The sequence below is a fragment of the Fringilla coelebs genome (genome assembly GCF_963513975.1).
Source record: "Fringilla coelebs genome assembly, chromosome: 1".
NCBI classification, from domain to species: Eukaryota; Metazoa; Chordata; class Aves; order Passeriformes; family Fringillidae; genus Fringilla; species Fringilla coelebs.
In genome coordinates, this window is record NC_140028.1 from 143,679,815 (window position 1) to 143,701,971 (window position 22,157).

At 39.5% G+C, this 22,157-nt stretch overlaps 1 protein-coding gene across 1 annotated transcript in view; it reads left to right on the plus strand.

Annotated features, from left to right (window-relative positions):
* Window positions 1-5,745, plus strand: part of NCAPG2 (non-SMC condensin II complex subunit G2) — a gene marked incomplete at both ends in the record, with an annotated part of 40,781 nt that extends 35,036 nt beyond the window's left edge. The window contains 3 exons of the mRNA XM_084212316.1: window positions 1,447-1,544; window positions 1,765-1,867; window positions 5,694-5,745. Coding sequence (XP_084068442.1) covers window positions 1,447-1,544; window positions 1,765-1,867; window positions 5,694-5,745 — 253 coding nt within the window. The remainder of the gene's footprint in view (window positions 1-1,446; window positions 1,545-1,764; window positions 1,868-5,693) is intronic.
* Window positions 5,746-22,157: the final 16,412 nt, after the last annotated feature.

The window sequence follows — 22,157 nt, forward strand, 5'->3', positions numbered from 1 at the left end:
GAGGGAGGTGGGGAAAGGCAGCTTCAGTGAGTCTTGTTACAGGTTAATGAAATTCCAGTGTTCCTTCATGGAGGTTAAGAGTGTGCTTAGTGACCCAAACAATGATAACAACGAAGTCAGGACTCATCCCAGTTCTGTCCATTAGCAATTTAAGAGCAAGGTGAAATAGAATCAATGCTTGGTCACATTACTCCACAATGATAGAATGAAACTGAAGCAATGCATGAGCAACTTCATAATGCTTATTTCTGAAGCTAAAGATTTTTCATCTTTCTCAGCTCTTAGAAGCAATATTTGAATTTCTGCAAAATGTTTTTACTGAATTGGTTCTTAACTGCATATTTCATTTTGATATCTTAGCACAATAAAAGCCTGAAGAACAATTGAAGTCAGGACTGGCAATGTATTATGTTCAGTTTTCATAACAGATCATAATATTGCAAAAGGTTTTTTGAAATACGTTAGGGAAAGTTTCTGTAACATTGCTGCTCTCTGTTTTCTCTTTAGTTCTTCACAAAGCATTTTGCTTTGTGCTCTGAGGAGTATCAGGATTATGGATCTCTTCCATATCCTGTTTTATCCTTCTTGTTCTTTTGTTTTTCTCTGGTTTTGAGAATTGCTTCTGAGTTAAATTTGGGTTTTTTACCACAGACACTAATGACCAGTTCATTTCCATTCTGTAGTATTGACTTATTCCCTACTGCAGTTTCGTTTTGGTTGCTGGACCCCATCTGAGACTCTCATTTCATTTTTCTTACCTTGACATATATCCCAAAACACCACTAGAATTTGCTGGTAATAATTTCATCTCTTGCTAGAAGTCACAAAATCTCTTGAGACACATATTGAGTTAGTATTTTACAAGGAGCTGCTGTCTTGGTTCTGTTATTCTGTCTATAGTTTCAGTAACTAAAATGTTGCTTGGACATGTTTCAGAGCATCGTTTAGTTATGAATGATCTTCACTGGGTTGTAATTGGAAAAATATCTATTTTAATATTTATGAGAAGCACATTTAAGATCAAAATGCTAATTAAGCCTGAGTAGGTACTAGCAAACCAATGGATTCATAGAAAATATTTTTTCAAACTTCTGTAGAAATTTGAGTTAGAAATTTCAGTAAATTCTGGGAATTAAATTCCAGTAGAACCAGTAGTTTTTTCATGGATTGACTTTCCTAAAATGTGCCACAAGCTCTTCACTTCTTTCAACAGCCACTTTTTCTGTTTGCAGACTTTTTTATTTTCTTCCCAAGCAATTTACCATGCTTTGATATTCTCAGATCCAGAGGCAGCACGTAGTTTTCAGTTACCCAGTCACACTGCTTTGTCCTGCATGGTATCTTTGAAGCTGTGGTGGCAGACTAGCATAATTACAAACACGTTCTGTTCTATTTTTTAAAGAAATGTGATTTATAACGTATTTTTTCTTTATTTTTTTTCCTTAGGTCAATTTTAAATGAATTAATGGAGTGCATTCTCTCTGAAGAAATTGAAGGGATTTTTAGTCTAACAGCTACTGTCTGCATTGTGATTATAATTAAAGGTCAGTTAAAACATTTTTGTCCTTTTTCCATCTTTCTTTTTGCTACTGCATTGAAATACACAGTATTTAATCCAGGACAGTGAAAATCCAATTTAATATCTAATCTTCCATTAAGCAATCTTTTATGTTTAAAGTTATTCTATGAAAATATGGAAGGGTGGGGTTGTTTTTGTTTGGATAAATTATTATTTTTGTCAACATTTCAACTCATTTCAAATAGGTAAGCACAAAACTTCACTTCTAAAGGATATTGCACCTGCCATTCAAAGGAAGCTGATAAAATGCCAGGATGCTGCCACAGGAGAATCCAGAGGCACTGAAAGGTGGGTGTGCTGTAGGAAAGGAGCACTGAGCTCTCCTTTCCCCTCTCTGCAGTAATTGGCTCTGTTCTGTACTTACATAACACTGTTAGAGTGTTCTGAGTGATTGATTGCAAGGTTTAAAATACTGGGGGGGGGGCAGGGAATGGGAGGTATTGAGCCCAGCACAGTATTAAATTTCCTGCCCTTATATCTGCTGTGATTGCAATCTTTACATATTTAGCTTCAGGCTATTTTCATTTAATTTGAATGTGTTATCACTTGATCCTGTATATTGCAGGATTCACTTCTGAAATCCAGGTCTGTTTGCAGCAGGGGTGGAACAAAGCAAATAGTCCAGTTAGTAATTATTACTGGGAGATTTTTCTCCCACTTTAGCATTAGGCATATGAATCCAAATCTATGCAGGCAGTAAAAATTTAACTGAATATGACAATGACTTTGAGACCTTTCCACAGGTGATTTTATTTTGCTCTTTTGGGGGGGGGGGGTGGATTTCATGTATCATATCTTGTGTATCTTTTGTGAAAAGTTTTTTAAAAGTGATTGGCTGCATTGTATTTGCAATCAGTTACCTCAGGCCCATTGAGAATCATGATGAATGCTTTAGCCTTTAGTGTCTCAAACTTGCTTAAGTCTTAACATTTGTGAGCATGTGATTTCTGCCTAGTTATTGAACTGCCCATGGAATCACAAAGTGTGAAAAGGGGACATTATAAGCACATATACAGAATGTGAAGAAACCAGACTGGGGTTATGGACATTAATCCAAAATTTCTGAGAAAGTTTGTAATGTACCACAGAGGTCTGAACATGCTCTTCAACTAGTGATCCTTACTATTGAGTCAAACAATGGATGTAGAGTATACAGACTTTAAAATAAAAAAAGCCAAACCAGAGACTCCCAAACAAGCCAAAAAGCCCACTGTATAGGAGTCTCATTGTATAGGAGCTTCATTCGCTCAACAGTTTCTTGCACAGCTCTTCCTCAGTGTGCTCTTCTTGTGGATCCTTGGCCTGAGGCACTTTGTTCTCTGGCATTTAGTGACTTGACATAGATATTGGTGGCTGAGTTGTGCCTCCATCCAGAGGATGGTGCTCTGGGTCCCTTCCAGTGCCCAAAAGAGACCTGCAGAAAAGCTGGAGAGTTGTTTGGCTATGGACAAAATGTCCTTTGGTCAGGAGCTAGCTTAGAAACAAAATCAAAGACAAATAAACAAAACCCCATTCTTTTCCCCTTGAAATTATTTTACAATGGGTTGCCAAGTGCCCTACTAGAATATTTTTAACAATAATAATAATGATGTAAAAAAGGAGAGCAGCAGGGTATCGTGTTTCAGTTTGCACTTCTTCTAATCAAGACAGTAAAAAAAGCTCTGAAATTAAAGTGAATCTTAACATGATTAAATAAATAGGCACATTAAAGTGAATAATTGCTGCCACTTGAGAGCACTAGTGACTATAAATTTCAGTGAGAACACAGATAATTGCTTTATGAATCTATATGATTGTCTCTGCCCAGTGAACTGGGACAAATCAACCTGCATGTTGGGGCAGATGAAGAGTATTAGATGCTACACAGTGTTTTAATTTTGTGATATATGAGTGGCTACCTTTGCATAATACCAACCCAGGAGGCAGTTGCAGGCAAAATTCAAGGGTTAGGGATATGAATATGATAATGGGAAGACTTTTTTCTATGAATTGGAATTGCACACCATGATAAAATTCAGAAGCTATCACACAGCTTTGCAGAATTTGTGGGGGTTTCATATTTGTACAGTTATGTTGGGGAATTTTTCTGTCCAGAAGGGTAAAATAATTGATTGAGATGTTTTATAGTTTCAAAATAAATGGAAGAGGTTTGGAGGAAGTTCTGCAGTGATCAGGTTTTGCACCATGAATGAAGTGTGTTTGCAGTCTCGCAGCTAAGACAGAATGTCAGACTGGGCTGGGCCTCTGGTGGCTTCTGATGTGCCATTTGTAGTGCTCTGCTGCTTGTGTGCTAATGTAGCTAAAATGTGATTATACATGGTTTAAAGCATGCCCTATTGTTTGTAAACTATTTTATCATCCTACTCTGCTTACCAAACACCAAATTTTGTTATGGTATGCTGCAAGCTAGATCTTTGGTCATTAATTTGAAGACAGTCCTCTAACACACATTACTGTGCTGCTGCTGGCTAAAATACCTTACTGGGTTTTAACTCATTCTTAATAATATTACTATTTTTTGCTTCTGAATGCATTATCTCCTAATAACTCCTTGAGGGATTATTTTATTCAATACCCAGGTATACCAGGAAATGGTGACATTCTTTAATTTCCCAAGAGAACTGGCATTCTGTGCCAGCATCTTAACTTCAGACTTAGGAGTAATCTCTTACATATTAGCAATGAAAGTAAAAAAAAAAGTAAAAAAGCTGTCTGGTGTGGTAATTAAGGTGCTGCCCTTATACAAGGAATTGGTGCACTAATTCAGAAGCAAAACTTTTCACTGCAATTTACTTTTCCCTCTTCAGCTGAGCTAGTGGTTTCAGATGGCCCTGTGGGTCTGTATCTTAAAAATGCTGTTCAGTGCATTTAAAAATTCTGGACAACATACTGTGTATTGAGAGAATTTCCTCAAGAGTAATGGCACACACATTAGTTTATAAAACAAAAATATTTATGCTTAACAAAACAAATGCAGATAAAGCTGTCAATGCAGTTGTTCAGAGGCTAGAGAAAAATGTCTCACATTCTGTAAAACCTAATGTGCTATGGGATAATAACTTTTACTTAATACTGTGTATTTACTTTATTTAGTATTTTGATATATGAATATTTAGAATTTAAATTTAGCTAATGGCTGTGCTGAAATATATATTTTTTTTAGTATTATCATTTAGCTACCTCTCAGATTCTTAATTGCACTCTCATTGCATCTGTAAATTATTGCTCTTGAATTGTTTTGGTGTATAACTCTGGGTGTGATCTCTCTGCCTCCCATCTTTAAGTTCCCTAGGAAGGTACTTGGTAAAACTGACTTCAGCTTGTTTGTTTGGGAGGAGCAGAGTTAGCCCAAGTGGTGGCTTTTGGCCAACATGCCAATGGTCCCACATCATAAATCCATTGGGTTTTTAGCCTTAAACTGTAAGGAAATAAAATTTGTACAAAGCAGCATTGTGCCTAAACCCACAGAACATAAGTCATTCTCCTAATTCTGTAGAAGCTTGTAACACTACCTTTAGTTGACACTGGAGTTTCATCCTGGCTTAAGGGCTGTGGCACTGCAGAGATGAGTGTGAGATCAGAGATCAGAGTCAGAGCGGGGCTGAGAGGAGTGTGAGGGCAGCTGCTAATAAGGATAAGATTGAAAGCTCAGGCTTGGAAAAAAGTTGCCACTGGTGAGAAGAAAAATTATAAAGATTGAAGAGTGAGGGAGAAATGAAGAAAGGAAATGAATGAAAAGTGGTCTTAGAATGAATTACTTGTAAAGGATTTCACTGTTTTGAACAAAAGAGTAACAAGGCTGTGCAGAAAATGAGTGGCTTCTTTAACTAGATGATGAAATATTAGAAAATGTGCTTGAATTGACATAGTAATTTAAACTGGTTTGCTGTTGGTTATTCTAGAGACAGAGATGATCAGGAGAAAAATGGAAAAGTTGAAAGAAAAAGAATCCAGCTATTTCAAAAGTAATTTGTAAAGGCATTTTAATAAACTAATATGGACTAACTGGTCAAAGAAATCATGTGGTAGCTGTACTCTGAGAATCAAATAGTTGAGGATTGATTTGGCATTTAGCATTTCTAATTCTTTTATGCATTGTTTTATGGCATTTCAGATTCCTGTATGAATCATCTCTGAAAATTTTGGATGAGTTTTTGAATCCTTGACCACACAGGAGCTTTTATCGTGAAAATTGAGGGAAGGTGTATTGCTTTGTAAAAAACTTACCTTGTAAACTTGTGAATTGCTTAAAACTATTTTCTGTTATTCTGTACATTTATAGCAAGCAAAATGTATAAAAGTGTGTATAGAAATTATGTAACAGTAAAGATTTTCAACAGCTGCAAAGGGGTTGTTCTGTATAAAAATGTCTTCTTGGGAGGAGTGTAAAATCAGTATTTTTGTATCTTTGTTTTTGTAAAACAAATAATAATTGTACCATAGATACTCTTGAGACTGAAGTTGCATGTAACCTCAGTTCCTGGGAGGACTACAGCATATTCCTAGGGATTATGGAAATGAATCTTACTTTGAGATGTGTGAGGGTCAAAATGGTGATTGGGAATAGTCATCATGGCTTTATCAGGGGCAAACTGCCTAACCAGCCTGACTTCCCTCCCTTTTGTAGAAGAAGAGAGAGCGCAGCATGTCCTGTTTCCTACCCTTGGCTAAGACTTTTACAGTTTTACACAGTATCCTTACAGCCAAACTGGAGAGAGATGGCATGCATGGGTAGACTTGGAAGATAAGTGGAAAACTGGCCGGACCGTCAGAGTGGAGGAATAATCTGCTAAGGGGTGAGATTGGCGGCTGTGGCTGTGGCACTGCTGAGGGCAGGCCCTGCTGCCAGGGCTGGTTGGTGACAGGGTGAGCAGCAGCCTCGGACAGATGGCAGATGACAGCAGCTGGGGGCCACAGCTGACACCGAGGGGCATCTCCTGATGTTCAGCAATGACCTGGAGCTGATGGACAAATCCTGCACCACCCCACACAGGCACCTGCATGAGGGCAGCTTCTTGTTGCCTGCACCTGCCTTCAGGAGGGTAAAGGAAACACTTTCCCCAGAGATGACTGGAGGAGAATATGAGGCTACAGAAACAACTTCAGCAAGATAATTTCTTGTTGGACATGAAAAACAATCATTATGAGAGGGAAATGGAACTGGAAGAGGTTGCTCAGAAAGCCTGTGGAATGGCCATCCTTGGAGATGTGCAGAACTTGGCTGACAAGGGAGGAGGGCTCTGACCTTCCATGGTGTCATAGCTTTGGAGGTAGCCCTGCTGAGCTGGAGATTGTACCAGATTCTCCCCTGAGCTTCCTTATGGCTTGAATATTCAGGTGATTCAGTACCCAGTACACTGGGGGGAAATGTCTTAACTATTAAACATAGGCTTGAGTAATATATAAATTGTTTTATATTTAACCATTTTTTAAAATTATAGCTATTTTGATCAGTTAGTACTAAGGTTGCAGATAATGCAGGCATCTAAGCCACTTAATTTTCCTCTTGTAACCAGATGCTCTCCCAATGGTGCCTTGTGAGGGCTGACCTAGAATAGGGGCTAGACAGTGTTAAAGGAATCAAGTAGGTATTTATTAAAAGGTGTACTACACCTTGGGTAGTACAAGAACCCAGCTAGGGCTACACCCAAGATGAACCCAAAATGGTCACAAAATGGATGACCGGGCACGGGGTCTCACACTTTTATAAGTTCTGCTCCATTTGCACATTGGAGTCAATTGTCCAATTATAGCTTTAGCCTATGAAGTCCCATCTTTCTTGGTTTTCTCTCTTCAGTCCACATTTTTTATCAGGCTCTTGGGCCTGAGATTTGGATCTGTTGTCCTTGGTCCCCAGCTAGAGAGGAAATTGTTTCATTTCCCTAGTCTGTGAAGAGAGCTCACCATCCGCTAATATGAAGCTCAGAACTACAAACTAAAGCAGTACAGAATCTGAAAAATAGAAAACCTAAAACCTGAGACATCACCAAGATTAAAGGAATGCTCATTGCATGACATTATTTTGCCTTAATGGAGATGCCTGTAAATTACCTGTCTGAGCTCATGGGGTGGTTCAAGCCCGGCCAGCAGCCGGGCACCACCCAGCTGCTCCCTCACTGCCTCCACCCCTTCTGACATGGGGGCAGGACTGAAAGGACACAAGTCAAAAAGCAACAGTTGAATAATTAAGAGAAAATAATATTACTTCTTCAAATTGTGAGGAAAATATATAGAAAGGGTAATAAAACCATCCAGCCAGTCCCTGGGCAGTGCCCTCCCGACAACCTCCCACCCAGTTTATTGCTGAGCACGGTGCCAGATGGTGTGAGACATCCCTTTGGTCACTTGGGGTCCCCTGTCCCAGCTGTGTCCCCTCCACACTCCTGGTGCACTCCCAGCCTCTTTAGGGGTGGGGTGAGAAGCAGAGAGGCCATGATGCTGTGTAAGCCCTGCTCAGCAAGAGCTGAAACATCCCTGTGTTATCAGCACTGTCTCCAGCACAAATCTGAAATACAGCCCTATACCAGCTACTGTGAAGGAATTTATCTCAGCCAGAACCACAGCTCCTGATGCTTTAGTTTTGTCTGGTTTAGGAGATTTAATAGATATCTCCAGAAAACAATTCAGCCACAGACCAAAGTCACATCCTCCAGCTTAGACCTGGAGACCTGGACACAAAGCTCTTGGTTATGTAGTGAAGTGATTCTCAGGTGGTGCAAATGGCTGTTGAGTCTCCAGTGTTACTGAGGGGCACTGACACTGAAGTTAACCAATCTGGCCAAATTCAGACAGGCTCTTCATTCTTGATTAAGATTTGTGCAAAGCTGTACCTCCCATCTGTCTAAACAAGCATCTACTCTGCTGGTTTTCTTTCCATGGTAAGAGACTGTAAATTGTTTTCAATATCTGCTGTCAGTGCAAATATCAGACCCATACTTGACCTTGGTACATAAAACTTCCCTACTGGATAAAAGCTGTTTTAGCTGGAATATTGATATTTAAAAGCAGTGCAGTTCTTAATAAACAACTGGCAAGCTTTGCAACAGGATAGTCAGTGTGTGCATGGATTCATGAGTTCCAGATGTACCTCATCCACAACAGTGGCCTGACCAAAGGAACTAATGCTGCCCCAGCAGGTAGCTGCAAATCTGCCAACTGTTTATTTATCAATATCCTTATAAAAACTGTGTTCTTTGGCCTTCATTCTTCTACATCTGTTAACAGGCAGGTGTTCCTGTAATGACCTTTTAAATCTTCTGATTATACAAATTACTCAATGAATATGTAAATAAGTTTCTTTTTTCTGTTTTTCAATCTCTCAGTATTTACTCATATCATTAGATTAGAAAAAAATCCAAATTTACTGTGTTGTTTTTCCTCAGTGTATAATTTTGTTTTATTCATGGAATTCATGGTACAGTTGCAATAGCCCTGTCAGCTAGGAAGGGAATAAAGGTCATTCCATCAACACCAGAAATATGTGGATTTCCTTTGAAAAACTCAGAGGTGATACTGCTAGGAAGGGTAAAATATTTAAAGATAAACCTTTGTTTTCCTGGTGGCTGGTACTCAAGTGGTTCCTAAGAGGGTTGAAATAATTTTCTGTTAGTCCTGCAGCTGGTGAACATATTTCAGCTCAATTTCTAGTCCTGCTCTACTAAACTGCTCTGCCATGAAAAAACATTGGCTTTCTGCAACACAAATAATGGTGTTGGCATTCCTTGAGTCAAAGTCTGACAGGGCTTTCTCCTTAGGCCTTTGTGGCAAATTTCACAAGAATATCAGATGAGTTCTGTGTTTCACTTGCTGTACTCATTGCAAACTTTAATCATGCAAAAATTTAAATCTACATTTTCCTTCTGTTTGGAAGAGACAAATAAATAGGACATTTCTTAAGCTGTTATCTTTTGTAAACCTGTAAAACGGATTTGTTTCATCTTATTAATCAAAAGTGTTGTTGGGGAAGAGGTGGTGTTCTTTGGTTATGTTTGAAAATTTCCCTTAATCTTGAGACAGACCCTTTGAGATCTGTTCAGCTGTTTGAAGAAGTTGAGCCTGACTTTGATTAATAAAATGTTTTGAAAAATGAGCAAGAAAACACCAGCCTATGACACTCCTTTGGCAACTGGCGCTGGCAGATGCTGGTGATGAAGAGCTGCCCGCAGAAGAAACGTTCTGGACATGTTTGTACCTGTCAGTGCCACGTCTGGAGCTCTTCCCTTTGTGCATATGCATTCAGGATCAACGAGACTGAAGAAAGCAATAACTTATACTACTTTCATTAATCAACATTGTTTGTAAGGACTTGGGCACTTTTTGTAATGACAATGGTCGTTTGCCTTGCTGTCTGGATGGGAAACAAAGCCCTGCATCTGCCACCTATCAGAGCTTCAACTTGTGATCTAGGAAAAGCCAGGATAAAATCTCAAGCTTCTTCCTTAGCAAATAAATGTCTTCAGGTACGGATCCAAGCACACAAACCTTCAGAATAGCCAAGGAAGTTAAAAAAAAATCCATCTTGCACCTGTTGTTTACTCCATGAGAGCTGAAACACTTTATATTTAAACTCCCCTGGGCTGCTCTCAAGTGTTCTGAGGTCTTTTGACTTTCAGAAGGAAATCAGACTAATTTTGACAAAATCTTTCACCTTACCTGAAGGATGCTTAGCGCAGGACACTCCTCATGACTGTGATGTGAAACCACGACACACAGCAATGAACTTCCCATATTCCTTCCTGATCTGCTCCAGTGTCTTGCAAACCAAGACCATTGTAGAGTCCAGCTGTGCCTGTGTCAGCAGCCCCAGTTGTGGCTGCTGCCCATATCTGAGAGAGGAGCATGGCTTAGTGCTGGTACCTGGACAAGCAGCTGGCCAAGGGCAGCTTTCAGGGGCAGCTGCAGAATTTTCCACAGGAGGCCAGCAGTTCTTCAAGTTCATTAAACCCTTGCAAACAGGCACAGACCTTGTTTAATCTGCTCTGGATAGGTCCTGGGCTCTGTGTGGCTGCTTGTCTGAGCATGACCTGAGGCACAGCCCCAGGCTTTCAGCAGTGCTGTAGCTTTGGCTTTCATTTTCTCAGCAGTCACTGGGGGGGTTTCACTTGGTAAGGCTGTTCAGCACAGATGTGTTCTGGATTTTCTCTAATTAGAGTCCTTTGCCTCTCCAGTTCCACATCATGGTTCTAGCAAAGCTGCAAAAATGATAGGCTGTGGCACTGAGGAAATTTCATTCTCTGTTGTATCTGTCACCACTGTTTGAAAACAGTGTGGCAGTAGGACTTCTGTTACTTTTATTTTGTTACTGCTCATGACTCTTGTAAGCAGAAGCTGTTACCAATCTTTTCCTCGTGCCATTCTTTTTAACCAGAGAACCACCTTTTTCTTAGCAAAATAACTTGGTTCTCAAACACATGATGTGACAATTGTTTATTTCATTGCTTAAGATCACTTTGCTAGATTCTTCCTATGTAAAATTCTAGTATTTTGTTTTATACTCTGTCAGCTTGTCCCAGTTTCAAATATATATTCAAACTTCATTAGTTTATGCTTATTTTTTGTGCTGTCATTAATGAAAATATTAAATTAGATGCTGTTCCAAAACATCATTACTAATTACTTTTCAGCCTAATCTAGTTCCCTCTTCCATTCAGTTGATTCCTTACCCATCTTACTACACCTACAATAAATCCTTGTCTTGGGTTAATACATTTTTATTGTGCTGCAGTAGCAGATGCTCTGCTGTGAAGCCTTACATTTTAAGCAGGTACATTTTAGCAGTTCTTGCTGGAGAGGTACCTGAATCCTCTGTGACCCCATGCCCACATCAAAGGACATAGAGGGTAGAGCCAGCCCAGCCTCCTTCAGAGTTCTCTGCAATGTGCAATGATGTGTGCTTCCTGCCTTTTGGGGTAATTATTAAACATTTAGATAAACTGTTTGTGTTAGCTCAGCTTCCATCTGAATAAAGGTTATTGATTTGGCTTTTTTTTTTGTGTTGTTTCATACTTGTTGACATCCTTACTTACCCACTGCATAAAATGGTACCTGAGCACAAGCTTCTTAGCAAGAAATTCGGGCTTTGTGCACAGACCTTTCCGAAATCTTGTGGTGGTTATTAAAAATAGGTGTTTGCAACTTTATTTTCTTAAAACAGCCTCTAAAGGAAAAATACAGCATCTGTAAGAGCCTCCAAATTCAATTAGACCAGTCTAGGACAGTGCTTAGAAACAAAACAAACCGAAGCAAAACAAAAACTAGAAGTAACTCTACTTCCTGCTCTAGTTCTGGCTATTTAAGGACAGTGTGACTGTCCAGCATTGAAGGAAAAGCTCCTTTGACTGGATGGGCTCATTTTGCTGATCACACTGCCAAAAACTATGTCCTTTCTTACACCATCCTCTATGGTGGACATACCAATACACTACCAATACTTTTACTCTCAGTATTTTCCCAGTTCTGCACGGAGAAGTTCTAAGGCTTATTCTGTATTTAAAAGTGCTCCTTTATTGAAGGGGATCATCCTTCCTGATAAAAATCATTACCTTTCTCTTCTGTCCCCAGTTTCCCTCTCGTGGGCTGTTCTCTTGGTTCGCAGAACAGTGGTTCTCATGGGTCTGTGCCCTGACAGTGTGTAAAACGCTTGTTTGCCAGTGCCTGAGTTGGTCACTGGACACAGCAGATGAGTTTGCCTTGTGTACAAGAGCTGCTGGGAAATGTGTAATCATCACAACAACCTATGTTCAAACTCAAGAACAGTAGCAAAAATGTCTGAGATGGAAACTGCATGGTGCTCTCTATGTCCCAAGAATCTGATTTTTAAATGAAAGAAGTTGAATCTGATTTTTAAATGAAAGAAGTTAAAGGTGGGTTTACCATCTTCCAGATCAAATTTTTTTCTCCTTTTGTAGGTGTCTCCTATTGTCAGAATTTTAAAAGTTGATGTTATGCTAGGGCTCAAAAAGGAATAAAACCAGTCTGCCTGCCATGAAATTGAGAACTGTTTGATGCAAGAAGGAGCTCAAGGGATCTGATTACAGCCTCCTGGTTCCCTGATTTGATCTACCCTGGAATTTACAGCAAACTTTGGTTCCTAAGCAGTCCATCACAGGTCAGCCAGCCTCTGGGGGATTCTTATCTTCCCAGTTGAGATCACAGAGCTTCAAACTGCCTGAGTAGCACATAGAGATCAGGGAACCTAGCCTGCAGTTTTTAATTTATCAGTGGATCATGATGCATTGATTGAATGCTTAAAAGCAGGCCTGTTTCAGTGTGATCTAATATTAGAAAGCATTCTATCTGTGCTACCTGATAAGATTCTGCTGGGCAATTAGCACATCTGAACAGGTGTGATGCTTTTGACTCTGGAAATAAACTGACTGTGGAAAAAAATACATGGAACCTTTTATTTTTTTTGTTGGTTGGGGGACTTTTTTGCTGGTTTGTTTGTTTTAATTATAGTGAGAGGGAAGCAAAGGATTTTTTTTTTTCATAAACCTATTTGTGAAGACCATCTTCATCCTTTTGGCTCTCAAGCTTCCTGTTGCAGTTCCAGTTTAGGACAGCTCTTTTATCTCTAATTTTGTTCATCTGCTAATGAAGGAAAATGCCTGTTACAAGTTTATTTTTGTCTTGATATTTTTTCTAATTGTGTTTAATGTAATTCTTGCCAGTAGAATTTGGTGTCTTTACCATTTCTTCACTGTGATATTCCTTTTTTCAGTGGCAATCTAGGAGGTGAAATGATAGAGTATTAAGTGCCCATCTCACACTTCAGAGCAAGAACCTTGTTCATCTGTTTGTGCAACCTCTTCATCACACACTGTAGAAGCTCTGTTATAGGGAAGAAAAGTTCATGAGAAATGCCCGGCCTAGCAGGGAGATTCCCTTGAGAAGCAAAGTAGGTATTTTTGTTTGGGTTTTGATGCTGCATTGGAACACTCTGAACTACAACAGGGAGCAACAGGAAGGCTTTTAAAGTGGTGATTCAGAACAGAAAAAGAGCATTGTCTTTTCTATAATTCAGCTTTTAATACCTTCTCCAAAACCCATGATTGTTCTCAACATAATCTTGTACTTGCAGAGACACATAATGTAATTTCAGTGTAGCCTAAACAATGTTCCTCTCCCCAGCTGTCATTACCATGAACTTTCCCTATCTTTTTTTTTCCTGATCACAGCATACCCTCAAAAAGTGACCTTCCTTTAAAACAAATGCATCGTAGGCTCAAGCAGCCTTATACTCTGAGATATCAGAATGCTTTCAGCAAGACTTTCTAATATTTTAAACAGGAAATTATGTGTACTTTTATTTTTTATTCCTTTTTAACTATTCAAAATAACCCATGTCATTGTTATAAAACTGCAGTGAAAAGGATCTGAGCTCAGTTGCTCCTGCTCCATTCTGAGTTGCTATCAAACATATTGGTCAATTCTACATTGCCTCTACAGTGTACCAGGAAGAAAATTTCCTCAAGGATACTCCAAGCTTATAGACACACAGCCACTATAGCAAATATTCTAACCTCTGGGCAACCACCAGGTTTGCTTCTGTGTTTTACAGTAAGTAGGACAATAGAACATTGAGAACTGGATAGAACATTGAGGATGAGCTTACCCCCAAAGCAGATTGTCTCCAGTAACAGGCAGCCAAAGTGAGAGAGAGATGCTGGAGAAAATGGAGGGGAGCACAGGTGACTTCTTGACAGTTTGCTGTCCCACACTTCCTCTCACCAGCACAGCAAGGGGCTGAAAAATGCAAGAATCTGCACTTTGTGCTTTGTGAAACCAGATCCTTCCTCGTATGTTTTCAGGATGAGAGGAATTGCCTCAAGCTGTGCCAGGTGAGGTTTAGATTGGATATTAGAATGTATTTCTTCACTGAAAGGTGGTTTCACATTAGAATAGGCTGTCCAGGGAAGGGATGAAATCACCATCCCTGAAAGTGTTCAAAAGATTCATGGATGTGTCATTTGGGGATATGGTTTTGTGGCAAACACAGGGTTGCAGGGTTAACAGTTGGATTCAATGATCTTGGAGGTCTTTACCAACCTTAAAGATTCTATGATTCTTTGAAACACATAAAGACATGGTTTGAGAGTGTTATTAGAGCTGAAAAGTCAGGCACTCAAAAGTCAAGTGATATCAAAATGAAGACATGTACAGCTTAAATATCTCCTGTGATTATGTGTCAAGTGACACATCTTCAATCACATTAAGAGAAGTTAATCCACACAAACTGTTCCTGTACCTGCTCTATGGATCCTGCAAACCCCTTGCTGTTGATGACACAGCAAATGGTCAGTGCTTTTATCCCCTCATGGTTCAGCACACAGCTCCACACTGAGCCTGCTGCCTGCTGTGCATACCCAGCTCCTCCTGCAATGACATTACTATGGCACTACTGCAGTCCCAGAATTTCACAGTGATTCGTGTCTCTTTCCAGCTCCCTGTAGGTTTACTTATCACCATTTTAAAAATGCACAGTGACACTAAGGTAAAAGATTTCCATGGATTTTTTCCATGTTTGTCAGATCATAACACTTGTTGCCTTGAGGCACCCATCTCCAGCTGGGGGTGCTCAGCACTGGAACCAGGCTGCAGGTTCTGAGTCAGGTACAGCAAGTGGGGGACACATAACCAGAGCCTCCCAGCAGTTTCAATCAACTACAGGCCAATTCTTTCAGAATGACAGAGTGCAGTAATCTCATTCATCCTTTAATTGAGTACAAGAGGAGTGGGTATCCCAGGGGATTAGTTACTTGTAAAAGCCATTCACCAAGTATCAAGTCTTACAGATTAACAAAGCTGGATGAAAACAGAATTTTTAAACTGTTTTTTAACTCCCTCCCATTAAAAGAACCTAATTAATTTTAAAAATTGGCTCCCTATTGACATTTCAAATCAATTTTGATCAATGGCAACCAAATCTAATTATTCATTGCACACCTAAGGGTTTCAAGATGGTTTTGAAGAACAAAAACCCATTATCAAAAAACATTACAATTGTCTAATCCTTTAACTTGGATATCCCATCATGGTGTGCTCAGACAGCAATTTTTAAAGCTGTGCTGAGGCCTCTAAATGCCCATGAAAATCAGCAGAAATTAATGTGGTTTTGTTTTAAAATCTGTCTCCAGAGACTAAAAAACAGGCAAGTCCCAGTTCAGCCTGTGCTGGACTGAGGTGACTGTGGGTATTAGCAGGAAATTCAGCCTTTCTCAGTCAAAAGGGACCAGCTCCTCAGTCACCTGTGCTTGTTTTCATAGAGGCCATTCCTCTCCCAGGAAAACCCAAATTCCCTTTTATACGTTGACACCAGATATAAAGATCTCAGAATGGCCTCAGATTTGGATTCATCAGTTATTGTAGCCCTGCCTTGAGACACCAGGGGTTTGTTCTTCACAGGTTCTGGACATCCACACGTTGTTACTTGCTTCACTCCACCTTTGCCTTCTCTTCCAAGAACTTCACACCAAATGCAGCTTCAGCAACCTGTTTCCTGTAGGTATCACCAGCAGTGGTATTTGAACAAGTCAGCTAGAATTTTAGATGAGTCTTAAATGAATTTGGATTCAATCCAGACCTGCAAATGCCTACATTAACAGAAGCTGCTCTCTCCAGCATCCCTAGCAAACCAGAAGGAGAGATTATGGAAATTTTCCTCACACATGCACACTGAAGTGGCTGGTCTGTTACCAAGGCTTCTTACAGCCTTGGAAGTCAGCCCTGAGCACTCATATACAAAGATGTTTAGGTCTTCAGTTAATGTAAGTCACATCTCCTGCTATTCTCACTGGTAATTTTCTCTAGCTGCATTTCATCTCTTAGGCCTTGAACATTCCACTTTAGGCTCCTTTCCAGAAACACATAAAAACCATTATCATTCAGCACAGGGAATAAAAGACAGGCTCACATCCTAGCAGTCATAACTAAAATCAACCTACTTTTTATTTTTCCCTTTTTAAATTTCATCAGTCATGCACTTGCACAGTTCTCTAGGATTTTTCCTTCTGGCTCTGTATTGAACTCCTGTTCCTCAGTGATGCTGAAATATCTAGAGTAAAACTTTTAGTGTGCACCAGAGCAAAGCCTTTTTCTAATAAAATTTTGGAAACAAGAAAAAAAGCTTTAAAATAGCTGAGAACAGCCAGACAACATCATTCTTAGATATAACAGAATTGCTATGATATTCATAAAGTTAATCATACCACTATCTTCCATCAAACTGTCTAGTTTCTTCTAGACCCTACAAATATTTATTTTCATGCTAAACTGTATTCTGTATAAATTCATTAAAAAATTTCTAAGGCTCTGCTAGTTTTATAGACATTAAATAAAAAATACTGAAAATTGGTAATTTCTGTATCAAATGCTAAAATCCTCTAAAATAATTTAAATTACACTATGAATTATTCAATAATTGAAAAAGACCACAATGACTGCTGATATGACCTTGGACTATACATTTTCACACCAGTTAAAGACTTTTCCCTTCAGGAACTTTCTATTCCTTTGTCCTAAAACTTTGTCCCCAAATTCAGAATACAACCACCAAACTGAAATTTGAGTACTTGTACTGCTATAGAGAGAGTGGTATGACTTTTGGTCTCAGTAATGCAGGCTTCTGTAGAGCTTCTCATTCTTTAAACACTCTTATTGTCTCAGGCACTGGGTGGCTTTTTAGACATATTGTTTATAACTATAAAGTCTTCCTTCTTAATTGCTTCAAAATATTAACTATTTAAATTCTATATTTTAAAAAATGTTTACATGGAGCAAGTTATAAATTTTCTCTTCAACACAGATGAGTAAAAGAAGTTATGGTTAAGTGCATAGGTCAAAATTTCTATTAAACTTTCCTGATATTTTTAATACCAAGAGCTATTACAACATCTGCAATAGAGTTGCAATACCCGCCCTCACATAATTTGACTATAAATCTTTTGAATTTAAACTTTTCAACAATAGTGAAAAATTCTAACTAAAGTATGCCAGGTTATGAATGTGTGAACAGTTCTGCAGTCACTGTTTGACTGTCTGCAAGATCACCCTGAAGAGTGCCCAGTGCATGTCAGCTGCCAGAGCAGTTTATGACTGCTCACACCAACAACCAGCAAAGTGGCAATTGGTGCTGCTCCTCTTGTAACCATGGCACCCCAAGATGTGGCTCTGGAGATGGGTTTTGTGGCCTCATTTTTCACAGTCTTGTGCAAAAAATCCTCAAATGTCACACAAGGTGCAGGAGGATCACTGCTGCTCAAGCAGCTCTTTCTGCCCTCAGAAAGGTGTGGTGAATGTTACATGTGCATCAGAGCCTTCAAAACCTCCCTCAGTGTCTGTGGATACATCTACAGGCTTTGAATATTTTACCTAAATCCTCTCAGGTTAGAACATGGAAATAATAAAACAATATAAATTCTGTCTTTTCTGGGCATAGACACACCACAAGCCTCTCTATCTCTTTCTCTCTTCTTTCACCCTTAACTCCCCAATACATCTCTGCCAAGATATCTAGGTTACTGAATCTGAGATAAACCGCCTGATAGGTATTGTTCCCTGTGGACTTTGGGCCTATTAGCAGGACAAATGATCTGCAATTAATGTGCTCAGAAGTTTTGATTTGGGGAGGAGGGAGTGGAGGGGGCAGGAGGATGAGAGGAAGAAAGAAAATGAAGAAGGTAATTTTAATGCTTTTTTTTTTTCTCTAAGGGCTTGTTTGTCTGTGCAGGTAGAGTGTATTTAGCATACCTGGAACTGACCTTTTGTTCAGGTTTTTCTTTATACTTGGATAAACTGACAAATAGCTCCATGATCCTTGGATGAAATATGCACTTCTATCCAGTAAAAATATACAATTTCTACAATCACACAGGTGTACTTTTGCTTATAAATATCATTCCCGTTTGAAATTAGAAAACAGACCTGCAAAGGCTTTCAAACACGACCTCAGTAACTAAGTACACGGTAAAACTCAGATTTTAGCTTTGTGTTGAAAATTCTAATACTAAGCCTCTAACTATCCTGTATTATTTAAATTCTGTTTATAATATTAATATCAGAATTATTTATAAATTGATAAGTATTAAGACTGTTTTCCTTTTGTGTATCTTTATGCCTAACTTATTCTCTGGCAATGTTCTACTTTGACTGAATCCTGTGTTTCTTTTTTACACCTAATCAATGTCTGGTTTGTGTAATTTTGGCCCTTTTTGTTCTTACATCTCTAAAAAATTCTACTATTAACTCAATTCCCAGCTGATTAATTCACTACTCCTAATATTTCATTCTAAAAAGTAATAAATCAACAAAATAAATCTTATTGTGATCTTCTTGGCTCTCCCATGCCAAACTACTACCTACAAGGTCTCTTCTAGCAGGGCTATTTGCTTTTAATATAATTTTGAATGGCCCAGAGAAATTGAGACAGGCTGACCTAAATATGCAGTGGTTAGTTCATGTCTTAGAATCAACCAGAGCAAAAATTTGAACCTTTAAAATACCACCAGGCCACACAGCTGTCCTGGCTACTGGACTAATTAGCCATCCTGAGATAATTTCTGGCCCCCTCTGGAACTTTTTTTTCTAGCCCTTACTAGTGGATTTTTGATTAAAACATGTCTATTTCTCATGAAAAGCCTTAGTCAGACAACACAGCATTTTCAAACAGCAAAGTGTTCCCTTGAAAAACTCCTGTTCAGCTGTGGTTGCCATGGATAAGGATGTAAATCTTTCACATGCATAAAATCATATAGATTATCCAGCTCTCCTTTTACTTTGCCTAGCATGTTTTTCACATCTAAATGGGCATCATAAAAAGACTTAGCTCCAGCAATTAAGGACATGCTAAACCTCAGTGTGCTGGGCTAGATTTTCACTGAGCTGAATTTTTCATTTCTGTAATTCCCAATGATATTCTTTCATGAAGCCTCACACTCACCTTCAGACACACTAGCAAGGAGAGCTGATATTCTACCCTACCATTCAATATCTTTAGAATCTCTTATCAAAAAGATTTAAATATGCCCTTAGAGAAATAATTTGCTGATACAATTTTTTTCAAAACTATCAAGTCCTACAGTTCTGTTTGAGCCCCACAGCATCCCTGACTTCAGGAATGGAGTAATTTCTCCAGCCTTTCTAGGCATTTTCACAAATGACTGCACACTTTAGGATTTCTTTTTCCACAGTTCAGAAACTTAATGAAAACATGATAAGCAAAACCACAATCAAAACAACCTCCCAAGGCTGGTAGACTTAAGCATGGATGCTTAATTTATTATATGAACTATTGAAACCTTGGCACTGATAACTGTCTTGATAAACTGACTGTGAACCAGCAAGGAAGATGCATGTGACACGTTATTTACACTGTGATACTGTTTTTCATCTAATTTGCACACAGACTCAAGCCTTGCAGTTTTTACACTTCATTAACAAAATTCATTATACCTAATACACATTACTTCAATCTGTCTGCTCCTGGGGCTTTAAGACAGATCTGTGTATCTTTGTTAAGTGAAGCTTACTACAAAACTGTAAAATACAGCCAGGCAGGGAATGCCTTGCACTTCCCAGTCCTGACAATTGCTACTTGAGTTATCTTCAAATGCTTAATTCACCTACTGATTGACTCTTTACTCTTTCCTTGACACCTGACTCCTGTTTTTACTGGATTTGGATATTCAAGGATTTCTTCCTGTCTTGGATGAATGCCCTTTCTTGTCCTGATTTTTCACATTGCTTCAAATGCTTTTGAACAAATGTCGTTATTTTGCTAATCCTCTACACGGAGTGGCTATGAGAATTTTAATTTCCTTTTAAAATCTGCATAGTATTTGATCATAAATTCACAGGAACTATGCAAATCATTCCTTGCAGAGCTGCACTGATTCCCAGTAATATCACTGCTATTTTGTATTTTGACGTACAACTTGTTCTCTCGCTGTGCCTGCCATTTGCTGCTTTCTTACCTTCAGTTGTTTTGCAGTTCTCTGCTAATTCTGATGACCTTTTTCCTTGTTCCCACTACTAGCTTTTAAAGCCAGATGGTTTGCATAACCCATGAGAATATACTAATTTATGTTTCAGCACTTTCATTTCTCATCTTGTCCTTTCCACAGAATGCTTTTCCCTCCTTTTTTGTTTCTCCTCTTATAGTGCTCAGATTTCTCTCAGTGTTGTCAAAATTGATTTTTCTGAGGTAAAGGCACCTTTTGGCTTAGTGAAGCCACTCTCCTGCAAGACATAAACAGTCATGTAGCAGACCTCAAGAGCAGAAATGTTCGAAAAGACCATCCAGTATCAATAAATTTTTTTGAAATTTCTGTTTTCTGAATCAAGTACTGCCCTTTTTTGCATCTGAGTTACCCACCTTAACCACAAAGGAAAGGAGGTGACTTTGCACCAGTTCTAGAAGCAATGATTTTTTTTTTTCCTAGCACAGAGGTTCATGGTTTTCCCACAGAACAAAACTGAGAGGACAAGGGTTGTCTGCAGCTGTCTGTAAGTGCCCCTTGTTCTCCCCATGAACTCCCACCCAGCCCCCCTGCCCCAAGTCTTGGAAGTTAGCAAGGAGGAAGGTCTCTGCTCTTCCAGGGTTAGCCTGTTCTGTGGTCTTTTGTTATTTGCTTTTCTGCTCTATGGCAAAGCCACTTCATGTACCAAAACTTACTCTTTTTAAATACCTTGAGCATGTCTCAGTCTGGTTAAAGGCAGAGATGAAGCATGTCAGGTGTAGTTAGAACTGTTTACCTGAAGGTCGTGGGAATCTGAAACTTCAGGGTGGAAAAAAAGTAGATGTTTAGGTGGCAGAGGGGGCTGGGACCAACATCATATGGTGTGGCATGGAGCTGGCTGTCCTGGCCAAAAACACATCCCCCTGTATGGAGACATGGCACCTGCGCTGTGTCACCTTGGTGGCTGTGACTAAAGGCTGAGTGCTGCTACAGTGAATTTGTGAGAAAAGGAGAGTCTGTGAACCAGGAGGAACTCCATGAGCTTGAGACTCCTGATCCCTCCTGGCAGCCTGGACTGATGCTCCCACTTGCACAGAGTGATTTGGGAACAGGAGGGGGAGCATGAACGTGTCACACATGTGGATGCCTCCCAGGCAAACTCACAGAGGTGTTTACCTGAAGGCTCTTTAAATCCTTCGGAATAGCCAGTAATTTTCTGCGGAGAAAGCATTGGTACACAAACAGCTGCTGAGGAGACCACAGGGAGGATCCACTCAGCTGGCACATGTTTCAGGACAAAACTTTGATAGGGTGGACTGGTTTCACAGAATCACAGAATTTTTAGGATTAGATGTCCCTTCCAAGTTCTGGAGGGGCATCGGGAGATCACCTTGTCCAATCTCCCTGCCAAAGCAGGGTCACCTGGAGCAGGTGACACAGGAACATGTCCTGGAGGGTTTGGAATGTCTCCTGCGAGGAGAGAGGAGAGACTCCCTGACCTCCGGGCAGCCTGTTCCAGTGCTCTGACACCCTCCGCGTAAAGAAGTTCTCCCTCTTGTTGAGGTGAAACTTCTTGCGTTTCAGTTTATGGCTCCATTGTCTCCCCGTACAGGTGTGCGAAACAA